Source organism: Nipponia nippon, unplaced genomic scaffold, assembly GCF_047370975.1.
Source record: "Nipponia nippon isolate SJK-2023a ecotype South Korea unplaced genomic scaffold, ASM4737097v1 scaffold_2, whole genome shotgun sequence".
Lineage (NCBI taxonomy): Eukaryota > Metazoa > Chordata > Aves > Pelecaniformes > Threskiornithidae > Nipponia > Nipponia nippon.
Window position 1 is genome coordinate 75206327 of NW_028262336.1, and position 26744 is coordinate 75233070.

A 26744-nucleotide genomic window follows, 5' to 3' on the forward strand; every position below is an offset into this window, starting at 1 on the left:
CGGGACAGGCGGGAACCAATCAGAGCCGCGCGCGAGGGAGCGCGCCCACCCCCCGGGGGCGGGGCCGAACCAGGCGGCCCCTCCCCTGCCAGCGTGCGCCGCGCCTCCCCCGCTACAACGTGTCCATTGCTGGCTTCGGCCGTAAGTTGAGACCCAGCGTCGTAAAAGGCGACTGTTGAAGGCGGAGGCAAAGCTTTGGCCTCTTCGCACGGCATGCCCGCCCCGCTGCCGCTCGCTTCAGAGCGAGCTCCGTTGTTCGGTACGCGGGGAGGGAGGAAGGCGTTTTTTCACGCAGTCGCCGCGGCCCTGCCCGTGAAACTCCCGGGGAGAACTACGGATTCCGTCCCGCCTTGCGCATGCGCGGGCGTGAGGTCGCGGCCCGGGGCGGGGGGTGAGGGCTGCCGCCGTAAAGCGCGGACGATGTCGGGGCGGCTGGGCCCCGCGGAGCTGCCGGGCTTCGAGAAGCGGCTGCTGGTGACGGGCGGCGCGGGCTTCATGTGGGTGGCGGGAGCGCGGCCTCGCCTCTGGGCCGGGCCGGGTGGGGGCCGCCGGACTCCTTGCTGGGGGCGCGGGGGGGACGCGGCGGGAGGGGTCCGGCGGTGCCGCCTCGCTCCCCCGCCTGCCTTGGGCCTGCTCTGGGCCGGTTCAGTGACGCCGCCGCCTCGGGCGGCGGCGGGCGCAGGAGCGGGTTCGCCTCGGAGACTCCCCGTGGCGAGCTGGGCCGCCGCCCGGCTGTCCTCCGCCCGCGGTGAGGGAGGAGGGGCTCGGTGAAGGGACCCGTCAACGCTGCCGGCGAGAGCGGGTGCTCAGCCTCAGCCGGGCTGGGGCAGGGGGGCGGCTGTGCTCCGAGCCGGCTGCTCTTCCTCCCCTCCCCGGTGCTGTGCGCTCTGCTCGAGGTCCAACTTAAGCTTGAGCCCGTCAGCGTGCTCAGAGCCTGAAGCTGTGAGAGAACGAGGTTTCTGTGTACAACCCCCAGCCTGGGGGGAGGCTGGAGATGTGAATAAGCCCTGCCAAACCTGGGCTCTCGGGGTGAGCTTCTTGTACACAAGACTGTACCAAAGAGAAATGCCCCCTGGCAGTCAGGCTGTCATTTCTTCTTACACCTAGCGACAGTGTCGGAGAGTTGAGTGTTGCGAGTCGGTATTGTGAGTTAGGAGAGTTGGCTCTTTTGTTCTCCCTAATACCTAATGTATAAACTTAAAAGTATAAAAGCATTTTAGAATGGTAATTGAATGTAGTATAGAGCACAAATCTTACGGGGAGCGGCTGGGGGAGCCGGGGTTGTTTAATCTGGAGAAGAGGAGGCTGAGGGGAGACCTTCTGGCTCTCTACAGCTACCTGAAAGGAGGTTGTAGCGAGGTGGGGGTCGGTCTCTTCTCCCAGGTAACAAGCGATAGGACGAGAGGAAACGGCCTCAAGCTGCTCCAGGGGAAGTTTAGGTTGGATATTAGGAAAAACTTCTTCACCGAGAGGGTAGTCAGGTGTGGAACAGGCTGCCCAGGGAAGTGGTTGAGTCTCTATCCCTGGAGGTATTTAAAAGACGGGTAGACGTGGCACTTATGGACATGATTTAGCGGTGGACTTGGCAGTGCTACATTAATGGTTGGACTCGATGATCTTAAGGGTCTTTTCCAATCTAAATGATTCTATGATTCTATATAACAGTTGTGGTTTTTTTTTTTTTAGGTGGTTGTGAATAGTGCTGCTTCTTTTGTTTTAGCATCAACTTTTAATCTGATTTTTAGTTTCTTAACAGTATGCAGTTATGGGCATTATCAATAGAATAATGTTGACACATCTTAAAATATATCTGTGAATTCATCTTTTTCCTGTCTTGAGTACAGCCCCCTTTTCCCCCAAAGCCTTTTGATATTGGTAAACTTGTTTGTAACTTGTCATCTCTTTGTTACCTTTAAGCTAACTATATAATTGTAAAATATGTTTTTCTTCTATCCTACAGTGCTTCACATGTAGTCGTCTCTCTTGTGAAAAACTATCCAAACTATCTGATTATTAATCTGGATAAGGTAAGTAGCTTGTTTTCTTTCTTGATACGGAAAACTGTTTTAAATGATTTTTAATGCAATCTATAGCATAGTGAAATTTATATGGATTATTGTTATTTATTAAATTTTTGCTTGACTATCGATTTGTTCCTATGCAAAAAAAAAAAATTCAGTTGCTGTTCATGCTTGCAGTCCTGTGCCCACCACAAATAATTATTTGCAAAAAAAAAAAAAATGAAGCTTTTGAAGTTCTAAACTTCTGTTTAAGAATTTTTGCAGTTAGGGTGTCTTTCAGAGTTTTGTGTTTTAAATGCTTCATCATGTCTGCTTGCAAAATAGCTTTTCTTTTGAAAGTAGTTTCTACTTTGTTCTCAAACTTTCTAGTAATTAGGTTGGATCTGAGTTAGCTTATTTAGTTTCATGATGCCCACTTAATGATATTGTGTGGGTATTTCTCTTTAGCTTGACTACTGTGCAAGCTTGAAGAATCTTGAAACTGTCTCTGAGAAGGAAAACTACAAGTTTATCCAGGTGAGAAAGCCTTCCCTTCTAGGGAATTTGACTTTTTACTGATTTTTATGCCTTTGTATTAACATAACATGGCCTCCAGAACTCCACAAACTAGAAGCCACTGCTTTAATTTATGGTAAAGTTGAAATTACTTCTGATTCATTGTCAAGAATGAGTCAGTGTATGTAATCTGCCAATGTATGTGACAATCACATGGACATAACAACATTTACTTCATCTGTTTACCTTATTAATAGACTTCATATTTCACCCACAGAAGTCTGTGACAATATGCAGTATGTTCTGTCTCTTACATGAAGTAGTCTTTTGAAAGTTGATATATTTTATTGTACAATAAAGGTACAGAATTGGTAAAAGCCTGATTATGGAGATGAGTGGTTTTAGGGATGATTGTTTCACTTTTGATAGGTGGTATGGACAAGATGGACTCAGATTTGGCTCCTCCATGCTTCTCTGATGCCATCTTAGATTTTGCACCTTCAAACACTGCCACTTGTCATATTCCATGGTGCGCAACACGCTCTTTCTTGTTCTGTTAGCACTAGGCATCAGGCTACCTTCTTGCTATTGCAGCTGTTGATGCTGTGTAGTTCATAGTTGTTTTGGAACAGGGTCTCATGGGAGCATTCAAGGTATGCCTTTTCTTTTTAAAATTTTGCCAGTTAAATTAGTTTACTGTGTCCACAGTTTTATCTTCAGACAGGAGATGGATTTAGATTTATCGTTCAGATAAACTTTCTGCTGGGTTTGTACGCTGAGGTTCTTCCCCTCTATGAAAGTCAGTACTGATGCTGGTCTCTGTCTAGCTGGGCTGCCCGAAGTTGCAGGACATCAGAGAAATGCATATAGTTTAGTTTTCTGAAATAGCAACTTTGTCGGAGGTTGTAGATGTAAGTTAAACATATTTCTTAGATTCAGGCAAGGTTGGGAATTGAACTTGTCCTCACCTGTTTGGTGACCCCCATGGCTGTTTACGTTTTTGTGAACCTGCCTCTCTATTTCAGTAAGTGATTGTCCCCGAGCTGTTGGGATAAAAGTTGCATGAGCGGAAAAGGAATGTCTGCTACGCAAACGTACGCAGTTTAACCATGCCCACACTGGATTTTTTTGTTATTTTTCCTAATGTTTTTGACAGTTTCCTGTATGTGGTATGAAATCTATGAATGCTGTAGAAAAGCCTCATTACCTGGATATATATTAACATTTAATTGCTGGGGATAGCACGGAGTTGTAGAAGGCATTCTGTAAACAGCCAGATCCCTATGTGAAGCAGGAGGGATAGTAAGAAGGAATGATGTAGCTATACTGCTTCTAAACTAGAGTAGGAATATATTCTCACAAAACTTAGAACAGTGTAATTCATTCCAACTTTTCAGTTTGGTGGTTTGGGTTTTTTTGGGTTTTTTTTTTTTTTTTTTTGAAGGAAGGTTGATCAGAGCTCATATGCAGCTGGTATGCAGCCAAGCAGTTCACACTGACAGGAAAAAATGCACTGGTAAAAATATTCTCTAATGGACAAACCCTACAATTAGAACTGTAACACTATTACTGACCTTAGGAGAGAACAGGAAGGGTAAATGGTGTAGTGGTGCTGTAGAAAAGAAGCCTGTTTTGGAAGGCAGAGAAGTAAAAGTTTAGAAAATTTGCATAAGGGGCTGTATGAAAGATAGTTTTATCACAATTTTGTCTGCTTAGCACAGACGTATAGAGTTTGAATTTCAGTTTAAAAAAATCAATAATTGTAACCATTTAGTTCAAAATAATGTATGAGCCTGAAGTATTTACTGGAGTGTTTCAGTTCTGTTCAGGGATGAGAAACAGGAAAATCAGTTCATCTTCCTCCCATTTCTGACATACAGTATGTCTTTGAGGCTGTTGTTCAGAATTGTTGCTTGAGAACTTATTAAAACATAGGTGCGTTTGAACTATTTTTAGTTAATTGCCTTGTTATTGAAAATACAAAAGTCTTCCTCCCCAAGACACCCCTTCCTCTCAGATACTATCTTCTTTAAGTTGAGCCAACAGGTAAATATCGAAAGCTTTTTCTCAGCTTGCATTTACCTTTAAAAGCTGCTGTTGCTTCTGTGTCAAACTAAAGAATGGCTTGTGTATCGATGCGTGACTCTTTTCTAAATATATCAGTTGAAAGAAAAAATTACCAGAACAAACAACAGAAACAAAAATCCTTGCAAGACGTCCAACCATCTATTTTGGTAGAAGTGGAAATCCACTTCACCTTTCATAATGCCGCTAGGTGTCACTGTCCGTTAGCCAGACTCCAGAAACTCTCTTATTTGCTGTGGGAACTTGCCATTTCAACCTCAGCATGCAAGCTACACGCTGTGCTTCTGTTGTGTGTATTTTGGGGGCGATGCTGTTTCTAATGTTAAATAGTTATATAAATCCTGAAATAGGTTTCGTTGAGGCTGTTGCTCAAAATGTGTGAAATTTATGTCTGGTCTTATTTTAGACATGGAAAATTGATAAACTGATAAACTGATAAAATTCAGTCGGTAGTGCTATTTGTATCCTGTGCTTCCTTTGTAATGGGTTGTTGTGTGATCCTTGGTACAAATGAAAGCTTAGCATTTGCTATCAAAACTAGTTTGTTAATGATTTTTTTTTTCCTGTTTAGGGAGATATTTGTGAACCTGATTTTATAAAACAGCTCTTTGAAACTGAGAAAATAGATATAGTCCTTCATTTTGCAGCCCAAACACATGTAGGTGAGCATTGTTGCATATTTTGGTGTTATTTTCCATGAGTATACCTGTTTGAAATATATACTGATATTTTTTGTCTTTTCCCTTCATATAAAACACGGATACAGTTTGACTCTACAAACTACGTGATTCAGTGTCTGGTGGCCTTTTTAACTTAAAGGGGTTCACAGCCTTAATTTAAAAAGTGCTTCATCTGACTGTTGTCTGTTTTCATTGTGCATAAATGGTAATGCCATTTTGTTTGTTTGTTTTTGCATTACATTTTTAAATTCCAGTTAGACGCGCATGTAACTGACAGTGTACTAGTGGAGTCATTAAGACAGTGGAAAAAGAGTTTGTACATAGTCTTAAGTTTTTACTTGATTGGCTCCAACCTTGCAGGAAAAAACACAGTGGAAGCTGAAGGATTAGGCATAGCTCCCTTCAGAATCCTGCCTGGATCCTAAAAAGAGAGAATGAATTACACTTACAAGTGCCTATTTCGGATTACCACTCTTCAATAACACTGTTAGTGAGAACTATCCGTACCATACTCCTTTCATCACGAGAAGAAATTCTTGAAGAATTCTCCAGGAAAATACTCAAAATTGTCAGATTTGATAGGCACAAAGTCATTAGGTCCGTGGGACAATTCTAAGAATTAAAACAGGTCCTAGTTAATTAACAGTAATAGGTATGTATTACTGCGTCTTACAGCTGTCTTTGACACTTTTCTTACTGAGCTTGGCCTTTCCAAGTGGAGGGGGGGAAGTAGTTATGCTGCACTTCAAGTTAGATAATGCTATTTCAAATGGAACTGGCCATAACCAACAAGCCTTTGCTCCTGATTCCAGCCTCTTGTTGAGAGCAAGGGTTTTGTCTTCAAGTAAGTGTAGAAAGTGTCTTCATTTAATAATGACCTTGCTATCTGACAATCAAAGAACTTAGGGATAAAGTCCCAGTCTATATTGCAGCCTCTAATATTATGGTTCAATAGGAAGCCGTGTCTTGCCTAAATTTAATCACAGTTGCCTGATTTTTTTTTTTTATGTAGATCTTTCATTTTGGCGTGCCCTGGAATTCACCTATGTGAATGTTTATGGCACTAATGTGCTGGTTGCTGCTGCACATGAAGCCAATGTGGAGAAGTTTGTCTATGTTAGTACTGATGAAGTATATGGAGGTAGCACTGATGAGGTGAGTTTGAAAGTTCATGAGGGTTTTTCTAGCTTTATTTGCTTTTAATAGTGAAACCGAAATGAGTATAACTTTTCTTGGCCTCTGTAAATGTATGACTTTCGAGCTATTTCTGACAGTACTGGAACTTGTTTACAAGCACTGGTTGTTTCTAGAAAGCTACGTATCAAAATTGTCCTGAATATTTTTTGTAGCGTGTTTTATATTGAATGTGTATTACCTAAAGCAGTGAGACTGGAGTCATTAATGACATGTGAATACTACTCAGGCATAGTATCAAAGGAATATATTATACAAATTTTGCCTTGGAGCATTCATGAGACTTCAGTAATGTGCACAGTATGTTGTTCTTTTTTTTTTCTTTTTTTAATTTTATTTTTTCCTACTCTGCCTTGACTATGAACTTGACAAGGAGGGAACTGTTTTACACTCTAGCTAAAATACTAACAGAACTGTAGGCACTGACAATTCAAACAGGAAGCAGTTCCTGTATTACTGGAAGAAATATGCAGATGTTTCTTGTCATTCTATGGAAATCTTTTTGATTCTTGCCAATTTATGCCTGACCTTAATTCAGGAAATGTAATTTAGCTCAGCAAAAAGACAAATTCTGCATGCTCGTCTTTCTAAAGGCATAATGACCAAGGAGTCTTGTGCCATAATCCATGAAAATACTAATGTATTTCAGAAAAGTCACGTGCACTTTCTTATTGTTCTTATCTGTTCCTTCAACACAACTCCAATCTGCAGACTTTTATGATACCCAAGGATGTTGTTTTACTGCATGTAGACCAGTGGTTTGGCTGAGAACCACTTCAAGTGAACTTCTTCTGCCTCTGGGCCTTCAAAAGAGCACTTTCTTTTAATCTGTTTTTTGTTCTCTTTGTGAATCATAGTAGAAGTTCTTGAAGAGAGGGTTTTTTTGTGGGGGAGAAAGGTCAGGAATGAAATTGGGGCCAATTAATTTCAGAGGCAAAGGTGATTATTATGAATTGCACTTCAGGCAGTGTAGAATCCCTCCTTTCTTTGGTTCATTATTGGTGTGGTTTGGGGTTTTTTTTGTTTGTTTTTTGTTTTTCAAGCAAGAAGATAGAAGTGGCAGGGTAGCCGTGAAGCTACCTATTCTGGAACAGGTCAGAACTGTTGAAGCCTCGCTTTGGAGGACTTTGGGTTGAAATTCTACTTTTCTTGTAGAAATCAAGTTTATAGAAAAGGGAGAATGGACTCCTTTTATTTAGGGCTGAAAGGTCAATTTGCTAGCTGTGGTGCAATGGTACTGTGAAGCAATATGAGCCTGAAAAGGATTGAACCTCCCTGTGGCAACAGTGATTATTTTAAAAGATAAAAATCTAAGGACCTGATAGTGTGAGGTACTCTGCTAGAAGTATAAAAATATTACTGCTGGTATTCTGGCCGCCTCCTGTCTTTGATAAATAGACTGTTTTTTGTTATTGGCCTTCTGGTGTAAGTGACTTTCTCAGACTGGTGTACTTGGATATTTAGGGATTTTTAATTCTGTTGCAACTGCAGCTTTTGTAACTTTAAGACTTATCTGGGCAAAAGAAATTGAGTAGTGCAAATTTTTCTTTCCATTTTAGGAATTTGATGAATCCTCACCAAAACGTCCAACAAATCCCTATGCCTCCTCTAAAGCAGCTGCAGAGTGTTTTGTTCAGTCTTACTGGGAAAGGTACCAAGTAAGTTGATGCACAAGCTTCAAAAACCTTGAAGCCAATACTTAAGTGTCTGTATTATGTATGTAAGAGAAAAATCAGTACTAGTCCACACAGTGCAACCTCTTTCCTGGTTGCTAGTCTTGTAGTTTGGGTGTGTCAGAGGATGTCCACCACTTATTGGTGGAAATACACTGCAAGACAGTGGGAAGAGGTCAAATGTGTTTATTTTTTTTTGAAAAACTGAACTGTAATGTCTAAAAATGTTCTTTGATAAAATGGTCAAAGAGAGCATTAGCAATTCTAAAAAAAACAGTGTTAAGCTTGAAGGAAATCTGTTTATACAGAAGTATAATACGCAAAATTCAAATTGTATTAAGGCTAGGCTTATAGTGAAAGCAAAAAAAAAAAGAAAGAAACTGCCCCCCATTACTCAGATTTGTTTAAGCAAAAATATTTAAAATTTTGAATAGTCTTTTGTTTGTGACGTCCTTCTGCAATGTTGCGTTGGACATAAAGTTGACTTGAATAAGATGTTAATGACTGTGGAACATTTTCTTGGAATAAGAAGTAGTAAGCCAATATTCAGTCAATGAGATAAATGTATGTAATGTCCTGTGGTGGTTCCATAGCAAGACAGAGATTACAAACGTGTCGCTTGTGGTGCTTCTAACAGACTGAGAAGGCTGGAGGCCCTTGCCTATTTGACAGAAGTATGAGTAGCTTAATTCATTAATGTTTGTAAGGGCTTGCAGATTTTTGAATAAGCACTGTGGGTGTGTCAGTTTATAATTTATAATATTATATATTATATTATATAATAATATAAGTAATATAATAATAAAATTATAAAAATTATAATTTATAAATATCAATTTATAACTGATCAGCAAGAAGCCTACAGATATTTACTGCTGTATATTTTCTTATGTAATCACATGCATGTTTAATGCTCTTAAGTTCCCAGTTGTTATCACACGGAGCAGTAATGTTTATGGACCACACCAGTATCCAGAAAAAGTAAGTTAAACCTGTGCTTTACTCTGAGCTTCAGTATACCATAATTTAGGGTTGCAGTGATGCAACATCATCTTTTTTCATAAGACTGGACTGACTTTTGAAAAAAGCAGTGTCTTGCAAATGTATTTGTCCACACTTACCTGTGATTATATATTTTGATCTCACACTAACGCGTCTTACCATCAACACAATGAACACAGGTTTTTTGGTTGTCAGTAAAGCATCAATTAGAGATTTCTAGTTATTTACATGATTTTTACTACAATGACTTTCTTTTGTAATTTTTTTAGTTTTCAAAGGATATTTAGCTGCCCTGTGTCTGGCAGGGTTCCCCTACAAATTACGTTAACTCACATGTCATGTGCTGTAATTAGGAGTGTTTAATAACTAAGGTAATCATTTCAAAAAGTAAACTGTGAGAAAGCAGTACATCTGGGATAGAAAGATATGTTCCAACCTGTACAGAAAATAGGTAAGATGAAGCTGTAGCAATCAGATATGTGGTGAGAAGTAGCCCAAAGCGACTTGTTCTTTGCCTGTGTCCATACGTACCTCGCGGGGTAACTATTTAAAATGGTTATTATTGAGAGGGAGTTGCCTTTGTAGGCAATACCAAGGTCTGCTATGCTAGTGAATGGAAACACACTGATGGAATCATAGTGATAATCATATAAACTCTTTGGAGTTAGGGGCTTGTGTGCGAAATATAGCTATACTTCGCAGTTCCAGTGAGATATTTTTTAATTTGAATTGCTTTTTGTGTTGGGTTTTTTTTGCAAATAAATTTATTTTCCCTGCATTATTGCAGGTGGATAAGCAATGTTTTTTTAAAGTATGTATTCACTGACCTGTGGCTTGGGAAATGTCTGGCTACAGGTTGCATCATTTTGGGAGTATATTCAGGGGAAGGTATCACTATTTACTTGCTTGCAGCTTATATATATTCTTCCTCAAGTATCCACTTTTAGTTACTGCTAAAAACACAATACTAGGCTAGGTGGATCTTTAGTTTTACCTAGTATGTCTGGTCAGATGTTTAGAGTAGTAAGTTAACAAAATTAAAAAACTGGAATAGCTTTCTAATGGCTTCAGTTTAAAAACTTTAAAAACTTCAATAGTGGGACCAACTGTTCTGAAGTTTCTGGGACATGATGAATGGATCTAAGCTTGTAGCTGAACATAACATTGTAAATCTTTGTGCTGCAAGCTAGTGGCTATCACTTAATCCGTGTTTACTTATCTTGAAATTCTCTATTGTTTTTTCTCCAAATTTAACTATTTTAAATGTAAAATGTAATGTGTAAAAGATACTCTGCTTACATCAGAATAAAATAATCATTGCAGTTTCTAGGCTTGATGCATTCTTTGATTAGACTTAAGAAAACTTAAAAGTATTTAAAGGGTCTGATTAAAATACTTAATGATACTTACTGGTGAAGCCTTGTGTTCTTTGGAGAATAATAGCTTCTAAAATAGCAGAGTAATGTTTATTTTTTTGTTCAATTCCTTAGGTTATTCCAAAGTTTATATCTTTGTTGCAACAGAACAGAAAATGGTATGTAATTTGCTTTTTTGTGTGTGGTATTTGTGCTGTAAAACTGTAATTACAGTTATAAATATGTGGTACAGTTTGTAAAATGATAATTTCATAACTGAGTTATGAATTGCTTATTTTAATAATATGATTTCCTTAAAAAACTAAAGGATTGTTTGCATGTCAGCTACTTAAGGTACCTCCAGGTCACTGCCAACAGCAAAACTGCTTAAAACACAGTCTAATAAATTGAATGCTTCTATTTAAGGATTAACAAAAATTTCTTACCTTTTCCTGATTTTAAGCTGCATTCATGGTTCTGGACTTCAAAGAAGGAATTTCCTTTATGCAACTGATGTAGTAGAAGCATTCCTTACGGTCCTGAAGGAGGGGAAGCCAGGAGAAATTTATAATATTGGAACTAACTTTGAGATGTCCATTGCCCAGCTTGCTAAGGAGTTAATCCGTTTAGTGAGTAAACGGTTATGATGCTTTTCTTTTTCTTTGCACATATGAACAATTCTACTATAAACCTTTTGTAGCTCTGAGACAGCTTAGGCTTGTGGTGGGTCTTAGAAAGTTGTAGGAGAACAATGTGCTACGCTTTCTGTGGCAGCTGTAGTATGTAAGTTTGCAGTACAGGCTATCTTGCGTTGCAGTGCTGCATCAGTTATCCCGACTGGGGCATAACTGGCATAATGATTAAATGTCATTTGGTAGGTTTTTTTCATGCTGGCTGCTTCAGTTTTGGTCTGAGAATGTGGCACTCTTAAAATCGAATAATTTGATAATGAATGGTTAGGCAGTGCTTGGATGAAGGAGAAGTATTGGAATTATTCTAGATAGTTTTGATAACTTCAGTAGTTTGAAAACTCGGTTTAGACAAAAGACCATTTCTGTTTTTTTTTTTTTTGTTTGTTTTGTGTTTGTTTTTTTTTTTTTTTAAACAAACTTAAATCTTGTTAAAAAATGTTTTTAAATGTATGTTAACACAGTGCAAGATGTGGGGGTGTGGTTTTTGTTTCTCTTCTTGACAGATAAAGAAGACCAGTTCAGAATCTGAAATGGAGCACTGGATGGATTATGTCAAAGACAGGTAAGAAAATAGCGCAACACATGCAGGATAGCTTTATCCTGAAGGTTTCGGGTCTCTTGCCAAATAGTTTTTTGTGAAAGTGTTTCTGCTCTGCAGGAGGGAAAACTTTTGAGGGAGGGAGAGCTGTTTTGCTTTATTAATTTTTTTTTTTTTTTTTTCGCTAATGGACTTGACATCTATGATCTGTACAGAACACCTCGTAGAAAAACAGGATTTCCACTTATTATTTGGATCTTTAGGTCAGAGTACATGTCTTGAAGGGGAACGTGTAATGCTAATCTGTCTGTCTTCAAACTTTCTTCAGACTTCTCACTACTGAAGTCTGCTCTGGGAAAAGGACAGGTTTTACACAATAGCTACATCTTTTCTTAAGGGTAGTTTAGGTAGTTTATTCAGTACTTTCTATTCAACATCACTTGAGTGAGATGAATCCCATCGTCTCTCATTTAGCTTTAGTATTTTGATGTTAATGTGACTAGTTCAGACTTAGATGTGCTTTATAGGTAAGACCCACTCTCCACAGGCGGAAATATATGCGCCTATGGAGTGTAGTTAATTTCAGATTCCTATCTTAAGCTGAAACGGCTGTCTCAAAAGTAGATGTAAAGCTCTGAGGTGCCAAAGTTAGGGCGGCGGCAAAAATGGATAGCTTTTATAAATATGCTTTTGCTGTGTGTTTCCATCCTTAATTTCAGGCTTGGTTTGGCTCTGTTCTTTTATCTCCCTTTCTTTACTGCAGCAACAATGAGTCTCTGCTTACTTCAGATATCACTCTCTTTCTCCAGAGTGATTAGAAATGACATATCTGCTGATAGCAGTTAAGTATTATTATGGCCTTTAGAATTCTCACTTTCTGTTCACATTTGGATTGTTATCATGGCAACGGAAGGGTCTTTAAATGTACTCATTTTTGTTTTTAAAAGGAAGTGTTCTTCAGAATCCTATCTGAGCGTATCGCAGGACTCTTGAACAAATTGCCTTTGGCTCATGTGATGTGAGTGTTCAGTAGGTCTCAGTGTAATTCAGATGGAGATGTTTCTTCATGTGTATTGGGCCCTGTCCGCTAATGTTTAAACATAAATGGGCTTGGGAAAACTAACCACGTAGGAATACATCGTTTCAAAGAATGTTGAGGCTGTATAAAAGTATCTTAAGATATGTAACTAATTATTTAATTCTATAATGAGCAACTTAAAGGTCATGGGGGTTACTTGCCGTGCAAAAATCAGTTCTGCTGCTGCTTGAGATTAGCATGTTTTAATAATGGTGGTAAGTAACTGGTTTGTGTCTGCACGTGTAGCTTACCTATTCGGTATGCTAGTGCCAGGAATGCAGGAATGCTAGACGAGACCACTTAACTGCCAGATTGTGGAAGTGAGAATTTGTGCCAGGCTTAAATGTAGGGAATCTTTGTGTGTGTTGAATCTTACAGCCTGGGATTCTACATATTCAGTATTACTAAGTTTGTGTAGCTAATGAAGCACTGTAATGACAATGTTTTGGAAGTCTGTGTATTTCAGATCTGAAGTATGTGGAAAATTTGTGAGCTTTCAGGATGAAAAATGTGAATGCTGATATTGGCTTGCATAGTGACTGTCTAAAGAGTTGCAAATGCACTGATTTGCACAATTGCATTGGCAGTGATGCGAGTTTTGCATTCATTTTTGTGCCAATAAGATATTAATTCATATTTATTCTAGTCAATTCCAAGTAGTTGACTGTACAAACTGAATTGTATTGTTGCAGCTGCACTCAACTGCCGTGTATTTTTTGAAGGCAATATCGTCTGTTCATGTTCATTGGAATTTTCAAAATTGAAGCATACCTAATGTTGGTTTGAAGACAATGTGAGGTACTGCATCTCTAACTAATGAAAAAGTCTAATCACATTGTTTTCCATGTGTATTTTATACTTCATCAGACCTACCAATGACCTGAGATACCCGATGAATTCAGAAAAAATGCATAACTTAGGATGGAGACCTAAAGTGCCTTGGAAAGAAGGAATAAAGAAAACAAGTAGGACTGATGCCTTTCACACTTATTGATTTAGAAATGATGGGAGGAGGGAAAGGGAAAGAGGGGAAAATGGGTGTAGAGGTTATTTACTGAGAAGTTAAAGAGAATGAATTTAACACTCAAATTTTACATAAAATTGTCTGCTTTTTAAGTAGTGAATTTACCTGATTTTAAAAAAAAAAGTTTAATCACAAAGTAGCATCAAGTACTAGAATGAATTACTTTTTAATGGTAGGATAAGTTTTGCGTAAAGAATTTATAAAATCTAACCTAGATTTTTTTAATAATAAAGGTTAAAATTTTGCACAATGAATTCTTAGCACGTTGTTAGTCTTATGATATGTGTGGAATATTTGAATTTGCTCATTATCTCTGGTCAACTTGACTCATCAACATTCTCTTCATACTAGTTGAATGGTACAAAGAAAACTTCCACAACTGGAAAAACTCAGAGAAAGCTTTGGAGCCCTTTCCTGTGACAGAGCCATTTGCACAGCTCAGTGGTCCATAGGGTGACGGTGAACCTGAAGGAGTTTATTCTACCTCATACAGTCTTTACTTTGAAGCCTGCAATCAAGTGGCCGTGCTGAACTCTTAATGTATTCAAGATAGATGAACCATGATGAATACAGAACTACAGTACGGCACAACTTTGCAAGGGTTTCAGCACTTTACAAATTGAACCTGTTACTTTCAGCTTTTGGTGCAATAGTATGTTCTCACTAGGTATTGATATTAAAGAACTGTACAGGATGAAGAATATTTATAATGCCATAAATTAGTGTAACTGATGTCAAATCTGCCTTATTAATTTAGAATAATTAATTGCGATTACAGCTTTTGGGACTTTCAGTGAAATTTGTTTTCGTTCTGGAATTGTTCATCTGTATTAGTCTGTTTTTACAGTGTATTATATTATTTTTGTCACTTTAAAGAGTTGTACTTTATTTTTAATCAAGGGGAAAACGGCTATATCTTCCAGAGAGCATAAATCAGTTGATAAAAGCTAGATACAGCACCCACGTGGTTCGGTCCTTTTCTCTGTTGGTGCAGGATTACCTTCTGTAGATGATTGAGTAAACTGCTATCTACTCTATAACTTTAAATGCCCTTTTTTAAGGGGGGGGGGGGGAGGTGTCAAGAAGTAGCAGGTGTTCTCACTGAGATTTCCAGAAGCATTTTCTTAAACTTTGCTCTGTTTTAGATGTCATCTTCTTACTGTATTACTGTCTTTTACATGTTAATTTCCTTTTCCTAACTAATTGTAACAAACTTGAAATACTGTAACACAGTTAACATTCCAGTGATGTTATTTCCTGTGATATGAAGGCTATTTATGGAGAAAAAGTTTGAAGACTTCTTTTCCTGTGAATTATGGGTAGGCAGACCTTATTCAATGCAGTGTTTCACATTTTTTTTTTTTTTATTTTGTGACAAACATTTTAAATATGAAACAATATTTGAGTTTTAATGTAAAATTTGGGAGGAAACTTAAATTCTAGAACTATGTCAATGAATCTTTTTCAAAGTTGATTTAGTAATAAAAGTTATGGTGTGACTGGTTTCTTTTAATTAAGTAAACACATTGAAAAAGTAGAATTTTTTTTTTTTAAGTATTTGTTAATTTTTTCGGGATACAGGAAGAACTATCTTCACTTTTTTGGCTTTGAGGTGGCAGACACAGAAGGAAAAATTCTCCTTGGTCTTATCACTTTAGCTTCTGTGCTTGGCACAGTCCCAGACCCTTCTGTTGCCCCTGGGTAGAGCTGCAGAAGCACAGGGCGTATGGCGTACTCGGGAATCGGGAGTTAAGTCTCAAAACACAAGCGTGTGCAGAAGCCTTTTCCTCATCGCCCTGGCTGCAGGAAGAATGGAGCTTGTGGCCTTTCAGTACTTAAAGGGGGCTTACAAGAAAGATGAGGACAGACTTCTTAGCAGGGCCTGTTGCGATAGGACAAGGGGTGATGGTTTTAAAGTAAAAGAGGGTAGATTCAGACTGGACATAAGGAAGAAATTTTTTACAATGAGGGTGGTGAAACACTGGAAGATGTTGCCCAGAGAGGTGGTGGATGCCCCATCCTTGGAAACCTTTGAGGCCAGGCTGGATGGGGCTCTGAGCAACCTGATCTGGTTGTAGATGTCCCTGCCCATTGCGGGGGGGGGGTGGACTAGATGGCCTCTAAAGGTCCCTTCCATCCCAAAGCAGTCTGTGATGCTATTTGCCTTAGCTTTGCCCCTGCTAGGGTTCCGGTAGTAACAGCACATGAAACTGGATCGTACTGACCCAGGTAGCCTACAGGTAGTGCTGCCTTTGGACCCGCAGTGCTCCCAGCTTCATCACGCCTCTTCTGTGTTGCACGCTGCTGTTGGTGATAAAGTGCCGCTCTTGGCTGGTAAGAGTCATCTTGAAAGAAGGCTAAACAGTAGGCGTCTGGGCTTACCTTAGCACCAGGTACGCGTTCGGCAGTCTGGGAATGTGCTACTGGAGGTGAGTTTTCTGTGACAAAGTGGGGTAATAATACTATACTGGAATTGTGTTGCACTTGTACCTTTTGGGTTTCTGATACTTGGTTTAGTAGTCAAAACCTCCCTTTGGGAAGGACAGGTGTATGTAGGTACTAGTCTATTAGAATACTTGGCTTAGCAGATACTGAAGGTTAAGCTTCGACCAATAAATCGCTTAAATTTCATTGTCAAACATTCTGGTAACACTCAAATATTTTCTTTTATGTTTCCTTGAGATACAGCTTCCTTACAATATGTAGAGAGTTACTTGTCCATCTTACTGTTTTGCATTTTACAAAAGTCAGTACCAGGAACAGCTGAGGTCCTGCAAAGATCTGTTCTAGCTGTATTTGTGCTTACTGTGGCTGCTGCTCTGAGGGAGCTGCGTGAAAGTATGTATCTTTCCCATCTGCTTATGCTGGAATACTGGTTGTGTGATCTGTCTTTAATTTTAGGAATAGAGATCTAGATAACTGAATTATTACTTTAAACCTTACAGATAGGTACACTGTCTTTGGAACATGAAAAATCAACTGACTTGTGATAGTGTTATCAGATCAGAAATACAGAGAAGAAAGCAGTAGTGTGTGGTTGTTTATTGAATAGATCTTTTGAAAGTTGTTTTCAATGTTTAGATACTGAAGGTACAAGTGTTGACATTTATGTGACTGTCCAAAGAAGTGATATTACTGGGAGTGGGTTTTTCAAAAGGGTCTATTAATTTTTATTGGAAACTGTTCTAGTTTTTTTAAATGTTTTTGAAGATTTAATCCTTCCAAGTGTTTGAGATTTTTGGCTCGGGGTTCCTACTTATATTTTTATATGTATTTATATATTTATTTATATATAGTATATATATTATTTATATTTATTTATGTATCTTATATATAAATATATAAAAATATAAAATTATATATTTTATATAAAATATGTTTATATATTTATATAGTTTATATAATATATACTTGCATGTTTATATATTTAATTTTTATATTTATTTTCTAAAAATATAAAAAATATGAATATATATAATAAGTATATGAAAATATAAATATATACACACAATTAAAAATATAAATATATATATATGTATAAAAAAAATAAATCTAGGAGGCTTTTGCTGTGAGCTACTTTGCTGTAGATCAGGTTGCCTTAGCAGGTGAGTGCTCTGGTAGGAGCATTCCTTTCACAGGGAGAAGTCTTTTTACTGTCAAAGAAAACAGCTTATTTTGCCATTAACCTTCTGGCTTCTGTAGGAAGAAAAGGACAAAGGATCAACTAGTGAACTGTTAACGTGGAGAAGTGTAATGCTTTTGGTTTTTATTTCTCACTGTTTAATTGGAAGATACGAAGAAGCATTTCTGCAGAAGGCAAAGGTAGTGGTGTGAAATACTGAGACGCAGCAATCTTTCAGTCCGCTTTTCATAAGGTTTGTGTCACAGAATAAATTGAGGCTACACCAATAAGAAAATAAATGGAGTAAATGTGTATGTCACTTAAATTCCTAAAGCTTTCTAAAGGAGAAGGGCTGGCGTTCGGCGAAGGGTTCCTATCCAGCTTCCATCATGGATGACAGGCTCACACTTGGCAAATTATTTGGGGATAGCTGTCAGTTCTGCGCCTCTTTTTGGGGTTACTGTTGTGGGTTGGATCAGATCTTGAGGAAGCGGCTCCTGAAATCCCTTGTGCGTTGGGGAAAACCACCATTGCTGTCCTGTTGTCTTGGTGTACGAAGCCCACCGCTCAGCACATCCCTTGCAAGCAGCAAGTGAAAGAAGTTGGAAGATGGTGAAGTGGGCGCCTGAGGCAGGGCTGTCCACAGTCCACCTGCCCTGCGAGTCGTGGCCGGCAGGGTCTCTGTGTGTGTATCAGTCCTAGTTTGTGCAGTGGAGATAATCCTTGCTTTCTCCAGGGCTTTCTCAGGTCTGGCCTTGGCACCAGCTTGCTTACATTTGCATGCTGCTTGGCATTAAGGGGTGCCAGCTGTGGCTGAGGCTGGTTTGCATGGTCATAATATGATGGGCTAGAAAATATCTTCTAATATCTTTATCGATGATCTGGATGAGGGGATCGAGTGCACCCTCAGTAAGTTTGCAGATGACACCAAGTTGGGTGGAAGTGTCAATCTGCTGGAGGGTAGGAAGGCTCTACAGAGGGACCTGGACAGGCTGGATCGATGGACCGGGGCCAACTGCATGAGGTTCAACAAGGCCAAGTGCTGGGTCCTGCACTTGGGTCACAACAACCCCATGCAACGCTACAGGCTGGGGGAGGAGTGGCTGGAGAGCTGCCTGGCAGAAAAGGACCTGGGTGTGCTGGTCGACAGCCGCCTGAACATGAGCCAGCAGTGTGCTCAGGTGGCCAAGAGGGCCAATGGCATCCTGGCTTGTATCAGGAATAGTGTGGCCAGCAGGACCAGGGAGGTGATAGTGCCCCTGTACTCGGCACTGGTGAGGCCGCACCTCGAGTCCTGTGTTCAGTGTTGGGCCCCTCACTACAAGAAGGACATCGAGGTGCTGGAGCGTGTCCAGAGGAGGGCAACGAAGTTGGTGAAGGGTCTGGAGCACAAGTCTTGTGAGGAGCAGCTGAGGGAGCTGGGGTTGTTTAGTCTGGAGAAGAGGAGGCTGAGGGGAGACCTTATTGCTCTCTACAGCTACCTGAAAGGAGGTTGTAGCCAGGTGGGGGTCGGTCTCTTCTCCCCAGTAACAAGTGATAGGACGAGAGCAAATGGCCTGAAGCTGCGCCAGGGGAAGTTTAGGTTGGATGTTAGGAAAATTTTGTTTCCATTGCCATTTCCCTTTTACCTGGCAAAACAAAGGTTTCTAAAAAGAATAAAAATTAGAATAACCTGTTGGTTCAAAGTAGCTCTGATTTTTGTGGCAATGTTTGAAAACTCTGAAGTCAATAGTGTTCTGACTTCTGTGCGTGTCATCACACATTTGGAGTTTATCGGCACCAAAGATCACAAGATTATGTTAGCTGTGTCAGTAAGAGACATGCTCATTAAGGGATTACATTCGTCATTTCTCAGCAAAACATTCATTGCCAGTGGCAATGGAAAATCATGAGAATATGAGATTTTGTATCAGTATGTTGTTAGCACACCTCTTTAGTACAATGATGTGGTTTGGTGGTTTTTTTAACCTCTCCCTAACTGAAATTCTTGTTAAAGAGTTTTTGTTTACGGTCACTAAGTAACTGCTGGCCTAGTCCTCAGCATTTTGACTTCTGAAAAAATCTTTGACTTCTGAAAATGTCAGCTCCTGAAGAACAGTGGTTGCTCATAAAAGGCTTTTCAAAAGTGTGACAACTCGAGGAGAAATATACTCTGAAAGTAAAAGGAAATACGGGGGCATATGTCACCAAATATTCACAGGGCTGGTTTGGGGAGAGGTTGCTTCTTCCACACTGGGGAAAAAAGGAGGGATTTGTTAAACTCCCGTGTCACTGTGGAAGAGAGAGAGGTTTGTTTGGCTTTTTTTTGACTAACAGGAGGGAGAAGCAGCGGGCAATCGTGCAAAGCACCATTTCTCCCCACGCAGCACGCAGGGAGCACGAGCAGGGGATGCTCTCACAGGCAGCTTTTTCTAGAGCCAGGGAATGTGCAAATAAACGCAAACTTGAGCCACGAGCGTCCAGCAGCAGTGCCACGCGTGCTAACGTGTGCGCTCGGGTGCGTCCTCTACTTTCCACCTGTAGCCACAGGAGCGTGATAGCAGTCGCCTGTTGAAATAAATACCTAACAGACAGTGTGAGAATAAACTACTTTTTCTTACAACTGCTTGGTCAGGCTTTGTGATTTATGCAGAGACATATTGTTCCCCTGTGGAACGTGCGTCTCTGAGCAAGACCGTGGAAAAATGAGGATGGAGGTGCCCTTTCTATTCATGTCTACTCATGGTACATCAGCTCTGTGCAGAATTTGCCACAGTTCAAAATAAAGTCCCTGAAAAGTGAAGCAAAAATACGGCCAATTTAATGCTCTTGAATCCCACAGAATATTCTAGTTCCTGTTACCCACCAAATAACCCAGGGAGCCACAGCTGAAACGCCTTTATCCTGATACTACATGCACGTAGGTGGTGTATTGTGCATGCACATATCCGTATAGTTTTGTGTTATTGCTGTATTTGTCTTTGCCTTAAGGGATAATTTTATTTGCAAAGACCCGTCATCAATTCTTTTGTGATATTCACGGTATCCGGCAATGTAGGACGAGCAAGAACATGTTTTAATTAAGTAATCAGACAGAAATATCGGCCAGGTGGAAGAACGGGTGAGTGGCGTCGCTCGAAAACCTGCACCACAGCAGCCGAAATAGCTCAGTTGGGAGAGCGTTAGACTGAAGATCTAAAGGTCCCTGGTTCGATCCCGGGTTTCGGCAGAAAGCTTTTTCGCCCCTTTTCCGGGAGGTGGCGGGCGGCCCTGCCTCGTCCTGCCCGCCCCGGCCCCGGCCCTGCCTGTTGCTGGTGCGGGGCGCAAGGCTGCCGGCCGCGGAGCTGCTTGGTGGAGCTGGGAGCCACCGTGTCGCTCCTGGGACAGCGTTTAATCACCGTGCACGTCGCGTCCTACGTGTCGTTCGCGGCCGGTAGCAGCGCTCTCCATTGCCTGCCCCACCGGGTTCCCTCGGCCGGGACTTTCTGCTGCTGGGCCTGGAATTCCCTCTTGCCTTCCTCAGCTTACTCTTTTTTTTTAAAAAAAAAAAGCAGCGGGGACATTCCCAATGGTGAGATTCGGGGAAACGATGCTGTTTTACCTCCGTTAAGTGTGCGCGTTGACGCTTGCCAGGCGATGGCATGCACGCACGGGTACCGCTCTGCAGAGCCTCGTGTGTACAAAACCGATCTATAGTAGCCCACCGAAGCGGCAACCTTTGACGAGCCCATGTTTCATAAGTGTGGCCTGTGCATGAAAAACCCATGCAGAGGCGATTTGCGAAGGAGGTGGGGGGGGGGGGGTGAGCCGTCGAGCCCCCTCGTCCTCTCTACCCGTGCTTCATGCTGCAGAGGAGAGGAGGACACGCTGCAAAGCGAGCCTCGAAATCCCAGAACTGACGCCCAGCTGATGCCTACCCAACGCTACGCGTGCCTGCGTCCTCCCCGGCAGCTGGAAACGCAGCGTCTGGCAGGGTTTGCCGCCCAGTTTCCCTTTTTAGCTCTTCTAAGTTTAAGCTTTTTTATTTATGATGGAAGAACTGAAAGCAAAAAGCTTCATTCCCAGTCCTTTCTCTGCCCTTCACCCGCCTCCCGCTATGGAGGGAGGGATGGGCACCGAAAGAGAAAGCGAAACTGCGTGGAGAGGAGCACAGAGGACGGGGAGAGAGGCAGAAGAATTAGAGATTGCTTCTAGCCAAAGTCTGGACTGGAGGCCAAAATTCCTGCTGTTCCTCTGCTGTCAACGCATAGCTGAAACTGCTTCTGCTCACAGAAAGGCTAAGGAATAGCTTCAAGGCCAGAAACTCTCGTAATTAATGTCATCTACTCTTTACCACTCATGTATTTCCCCCTGATTCTTTCTTTGCTTTTAAGTTGGGAAAAATCCCTTGGATTGTTCCGAAGCATGCTTTTAAGGAGGGCATCTGTTTTTGGTTTGAAGACATGAAGAGGCGGAAAATTCATTAGTTCTCTTGGTAATTTGTTGCAACTGTTCCAAGTATATTCCTTACTTTAATTTGGATCTGTCCTCTGTTAAATTCTAGCTATTATTTCTGTTAAACCTTTTTTTCTGCTAGATCAAAGACCTTCTCAGTACCTGGCATTTGGTCATCATGAAGCAGTCACGTCAACACCCAGCTTTGTTTTGATAAACCAAAGAAATCAAACTCTTTGAGTCTCTCGTTTTAAGACACTTTCTCCTACTTTCAGGTAATTTTTTGTAACCTTCTTAGTATACTGACACTAGAAAAACACACAGAAAAAGGTCTTTCAGTATTGGTGTCACCAGTGCAAAACACAGCAGTAAATCAGCTCCTTACCTCTCTTCAGCAATCTTTCATCTATTCATGAAAAGGTATCACTGGTCCTTTTTTAATTACAGCGTCACATCAAGCATTGCTGTTGAATTACTTGTCCAATACAAGGAACGCTCACTGCTGATGAATATCCTATTAGTACAAACAGGAGAAGTGTTACTTAGACCCCTACCAGTAAGACAGGTAAGGGAGAGTATAACTGCTTATATTACTATTTTAGGATTTTTTAAGCTTTCGAAAGAACATTAAGATTGCACACTCTAGTACTCAGGGCTAGAAGGAAATGTTAAAAAGAAGATTACTTGTGACTTCTCATCTCTACTTTTGTGCATGTGATATCAGAAATAAATACTTTTTTCCAACAAAACTTTTAATTGTTCATCAAAGACTTTAACGGCGCTTTGGGAATGAGTTAGGAAGGTATTAATTTCCTGCAGATGTGTCATCAAAGAGTCAAAAGAAAGACAGACTGTTTACTTTTAGGCCATTACCATGCTGCTGAATAACAGAGAGTCATGGAGAAAGCTTGGATGTTGGACCTCTGACAGTCTGCTCGCCTTGTGCATTAGTGCCCCGACAGCCAACTCTTTCCAGGGTTCGCTCTGGAGGGACCAGCCCCAGGCCGAGCAGCCACCAGCCAGCCAGGGCCTCTCCGCTGGGGGGCCAGGATGTGGCCCCAAGGGTGCTTTTAGGCAGCGACCTGGCCGTACCCTCTCAGTGCTGCGCCGGAGGTTGGGGCCCCTCTGCCACTGAGTTCCCCAAGGGCCAGGAAAGGTGTGGGTCACTCTCACCCTCTCAAAGCGTTTGATTTTCAGTAGGAGTACCTGGGCACACGGGTGAATGACAGTTCTGTGCTGTGGTAGTGTCTGAAATTTCTATTTTTAAGCTAAGGATACTATTACCTGTAATAGGAATTCCCTTCTCAGAGGTTTTGTGATGTTAAACAGAAATTTTGTGGAGCACTGAAATACTAAGGGTGATAGCCATGGGGACACTGAGAAGAAAAATCTCATTTTTGTTCGGTATGGGATTTGGATAGCACACACTGAATAAGGCCTCGGGTCTTATGTGGAAGAAGAGGATAAAATTAAGAGATAACCTTAATTCTGGTATTTTTTTTCTGTCTGATTGATTTTGCAGGCTTGATGCAGGTTTCTAATGTGATTTGGCAGGTTCTGGGAAAATAACCCCGAGTGTTGTTGCTTTATTGCTTCTGTGTCACACAATATTCAGGCATTTTTCATTCAGCTTTATCTTCTTTACACCATCTTTTTGTTAGCATTGCTGCTTTCTAGGTTTCTTCTTGCCAGCAAGCATCTCCATTTCTATTTATTTTTCTATATTAGCTTGTTCCCTCAAGATGAACCCCCTGCTAGGATGCAGATCCAGGCTACTTCCATGTCTGTCTAACTAAGCCTTTACGTTTTAGTCACAAGGCTCCTTCTCTGCAACTGGGAAACTTCTCTGCCACTACAGATGCGGTTACATATGTTTTTTTAAATGACCGTCACATACTAAGGTTGATACCTCACAGGGATGCAGAGGAAAGATCACATTTTACAATGTTGTTTCAGCCTTACTCAAATATTCAAAATCTGGCAGATTTGGTTCACGTGCTTTTTCCATGACCATCCTTGGCTACTGTTTGAAGTGAATGAAAACTGGAGCAGAAGGAGCAGCTCAGCGAGAGGTGTACCACACGTCCTAGCTCTGCTGCAAGCTGCAGCAACTTGCAACCACAGAACATGACAAATAATGAAGGAGCTTAAAGCTTTACTCTGAAATACCTCTATTTGGTATTTCTGACAGTGCTGGGAATAACTTGCTGTGCCTGGCATTTTCCACAGGCTTTCTGAGGGTTTTAACAAGTTCAGGTGCTCCTCGGATGAGATGCTCCTCCTCCTCCTTCATGTCCCCTGAAGTCCCCTCCTTGTCCCTGCAGGCAGTTTCTGCACCCCATGGTTGTTACCATCTTGCCTGCCTCTCAGTGGCGCATAAATGTTGCTCAATCTTACACGTAGTAAAATTTGCTTCTCTTTGGATTGAAAATTTGGTTTGTTGAGAGAAAGGATTTGTTTCTGTCTCTTGACTAAAAGATTTCCGACTTTGTCTCCTGCATATCCAGTAAACCTCATTTAGATATGCAATATGATCAATACAAGGGATTTAGAAAACTTAAAGTCAGAATTCACATTAGTTTTTATGATTTATGTATATTTTTAATAAGTTAGTTATTGTCTGTCTGGTTTCTGGTCCTGTAGAAGAACTAGAATTGTGTTTTTCAACTTTCTGGGAAAGAAATGCATTTAAAAAAGAAAAAACCAAAATTTTCAGCTGATAATGCATTTCTAGAATCTAGCACTCTACATTCAAGTCTTTTTTTTTTTTTTTCCCTGTGAGTGAACAAGTTAGGAGAGCTTTATCCTCTTTGAGTTCAGCACAGGAGCTCCTGTAAGGAGGCTTTTTCTGATCCAGTCTCTTGGGAGTTTGGGGGTTTTTATTGTTTGTTTGTTTTTGTTTTTGTTTTTGTTTTCCCCAGCAATATATCCCAGGGTTCCTGCTTTGTGCTTTTGTAGGGATATAGAACTCATATTCCATAGTAATGTAGAAATATAGAATTTACGGTATAGTTAACAAGACAGATTTGTGGCAGTTAAGTGAAATCTTAACCTTCAGTCCTGCTATGGTTATCAATGCTATCTTTATTCCTCAGTGAACCTCAGAGGAACCTCGGGGGAAACATTATATTTTTGTTTGGATGTATGTACATCTACGTGCTTAAAGCAAGGGAGCATTCATTACTTTGCCCAACAATGTTCTTGGGATTTAGCCCACATGACATGAGGGATGAATATCTTTTGTTCCATTTTATGTTTTCCACTGGGATAAGTCATAGCTTTAGTATTTTGAATAAAAATTGTGAGAGAAGAGTATCTTCTGGAACTGGGTCTTGAAGGACTAATGTAAGGTCAAGGCTTTAGAGATTTCTGATACTATTTCAAATACTGTGTTCGTACCATCTTTCAGATTTTTTTTTCTCTTAATGTGGTACAGAGCCAAATCTGGATTTCCTTCTTTGTATTTCTTTCCCTGTGATTGGGACAATTTGTTGCATTGCTGAATCGTTGAGACAAGAACCTCTGTCCTACCCTTCCATGCTGCACACGAGGTCTTTGGCTCACGCCTTCCTGACCGGGTGCTGAATGATGAGCCACAAAGGCAGCCTGCATGCTGGCTGGGCTGCAGGCTCCTTACAGGTTTTGCACATCTGTAAAGCTCCACATGTGCCAAAACTAGGATATTAAAACAGCGTACATCTCACTTCACTTTTTTGTCAACTAGCATAAATCTACTCTCTGTAAATCAGGTCCTCTCCTACCACAGCCATTTGGAATGAGGTTCATCTCACTTGACTTTAGACATTTAAAAGTTCAGTGTCTGTCTAAGTTTGAACTAGTCACCCTCACCTCCTTTTAAGATCAAGGCAGAGAAATTAGGACAGAGAGAGGTCATCTGACCTTGCCAAGATGCCTGTCTGAGAATGGGATGAGTAGTCCCGTGGAGGTGCTTCTTTCTCTTCATAGACTATTGGGGAACCACAGGATAACTGTGATTTAGCTCTCTTACCTTCCAGATGCTGGGTTCCTTAAAGGAATCATACTTTATATTCTATGACTGCCTTGAGAGTTAGCCCAGGTTAGAAGCTGATGAAATAACTCTGGAGATGAAGTCATCTTTGGACAGCCTTTGGACAGGTGGCCACCACAGCATTGGTGCCGAAGCAGACACAGAGAGGCTCTCGAGTGGTAGATCTCTGACATTATTTACACATCCTTTTCCAGCTGAAGATGCTGAGGTAAGTGGTGTTACTTACTCAGGATGGTTTCAACTGCCAGTCAGCATTGTATTTATCTAAACTATAAGTAGCTTAAGCTTTCAGCTGTGTTCCTACATATGATGGACACTAGAAAAAGTATGCTTGTTTAGATATAAAGTGACACAGCACTGAGTCTTATTAGCTGAATGATGGTGCTGCTTCATGATCTCTGAAGAAGTTTCTCAGACATGTTAAATCAGGGAACAGGACAGAAAAAAGATCTTAAAGGGAATGGAAGTGCTCATTCAGTATCTCAGACAGAAATGAATAAAATTACACTAAGGCAATACCTGACTTAAAAGTGTAAAAATGTGTCAGCAATTTCTAAATAATGTTTATTTAAGGCTGTGGAAAGGTCTTGCAGAGGCGACACAGGTGTCCGCCATACTAAAGCAGCGTATGATTTTAGGACCTTTCTAAGCAAGTTGTATACAGTACATGCTTCAGCTAGCACATGTCCTTGGAGAGATGAGAAGCCAAGTGCCATCAAATTTGGAGGTTTGGAAGTGGATGTCTTTAAGTAATGAGGATTTTCCATTGCAGTCAGCTGCAGACTTGTGGGAGGTAAGTTCAGCTGGATCGCAAGGCCCAGTGAAGAATCAGTGAGGAATCC

General features: G+C 40.7%; 1 protein-coding gene and 1 non-coding gene across 7 annotated transcripts; both read left to right on the forward strand.

Annotated features, from left to right (window-relative positions):
- The first annotated feature begins 135 nt into the window (after positions 1-135).
- TGDS (TDP-glucose 4,6-dehydratase) lies at positions 136-15377 on the forward strand. 6 transcript variants are annotated; one of them, XM_087758722.1, is made up of 13 exons: positions 136-259; positions 1961-2027; positions 2469-2537; positions 2946-3045; positions 5173-5263; positions 6294-6436; positions 8035-8133; positions 9070-9129; positions 10641-10684; positions 10969-11134; positions 11701-11759; positions 13681-13778; positions 14189-15377. In XM_087758722.1, the coding sequence occupies exons 4-13, from the start codon at positions 3043-3045 to the stop codon at positions 14287-14289; spliced, it is 864 nt and encodes a 287-aa protein (XP_087614848.1). In that variant the 5' UTR covers positions 136-259; positions 1961-2027; positions 2469-2537; positions 2946-3042; the 3' UTR covers positions 14290-15377. The 6 variants fall into 6 exon arrangements, 3 of the variants coding, with proteins under 3 accessions (XP_087614848.1, XP_087614846.1, XP_087614847.1); XR_015705015.1 differs by lacking the exons at positions 136-259; positions 2946-3045 and adding exons at positions 345-497; positions 12683-12753 and having other exon boundaries at positions 14189-14224; XR_015705014.1 differs by lacking the exons at positions 136-259; positions 2946-3045; positions 14189-15377 and adding exons at positions 345-497; positions 12499-12576; positions 12683-12753 and having other exon boundaries at positions 13681-13740.
- A 5217-nt stretch (positions 15378-20594) lies between these two features.
- On the forward strand, positions 20595-20667 carry TRNAF-GAA (transfer RNA phenylalanine (anticodon GAA)). The gene has a single exon. It is a non-coding gene; the product is annotated as a tRNA-Phe (tRNA).
- Positions 20668-26744: the final 6077 nt, after the last annotated feature.

Excerpts from the sequence above, each read along its gene's own strand:
- TGDS (XM_087758720.1), top strand. The coding sequence starts at position 421 with ATGTCGGGGCGGCTGGGCCCCGCGGAGCTGCCGGGCTTCGAGAAGCGG. Across the intron at positions 5,264-6,293 it reads TGCAGCCCAAACACATGTAG|ATCTTTCATTTTGGCGTGCC; the intron begins GTGAGCATTGTT and ends TTTTTTATGTAG. Across the intron at positions 11,760-13,680 it reads ATGGATTATGTCAAAGACAG|ACCTACCAATGACCTGAGAT; the intron begins GTAAGAAAATAG and ends ATACTTCATCAG.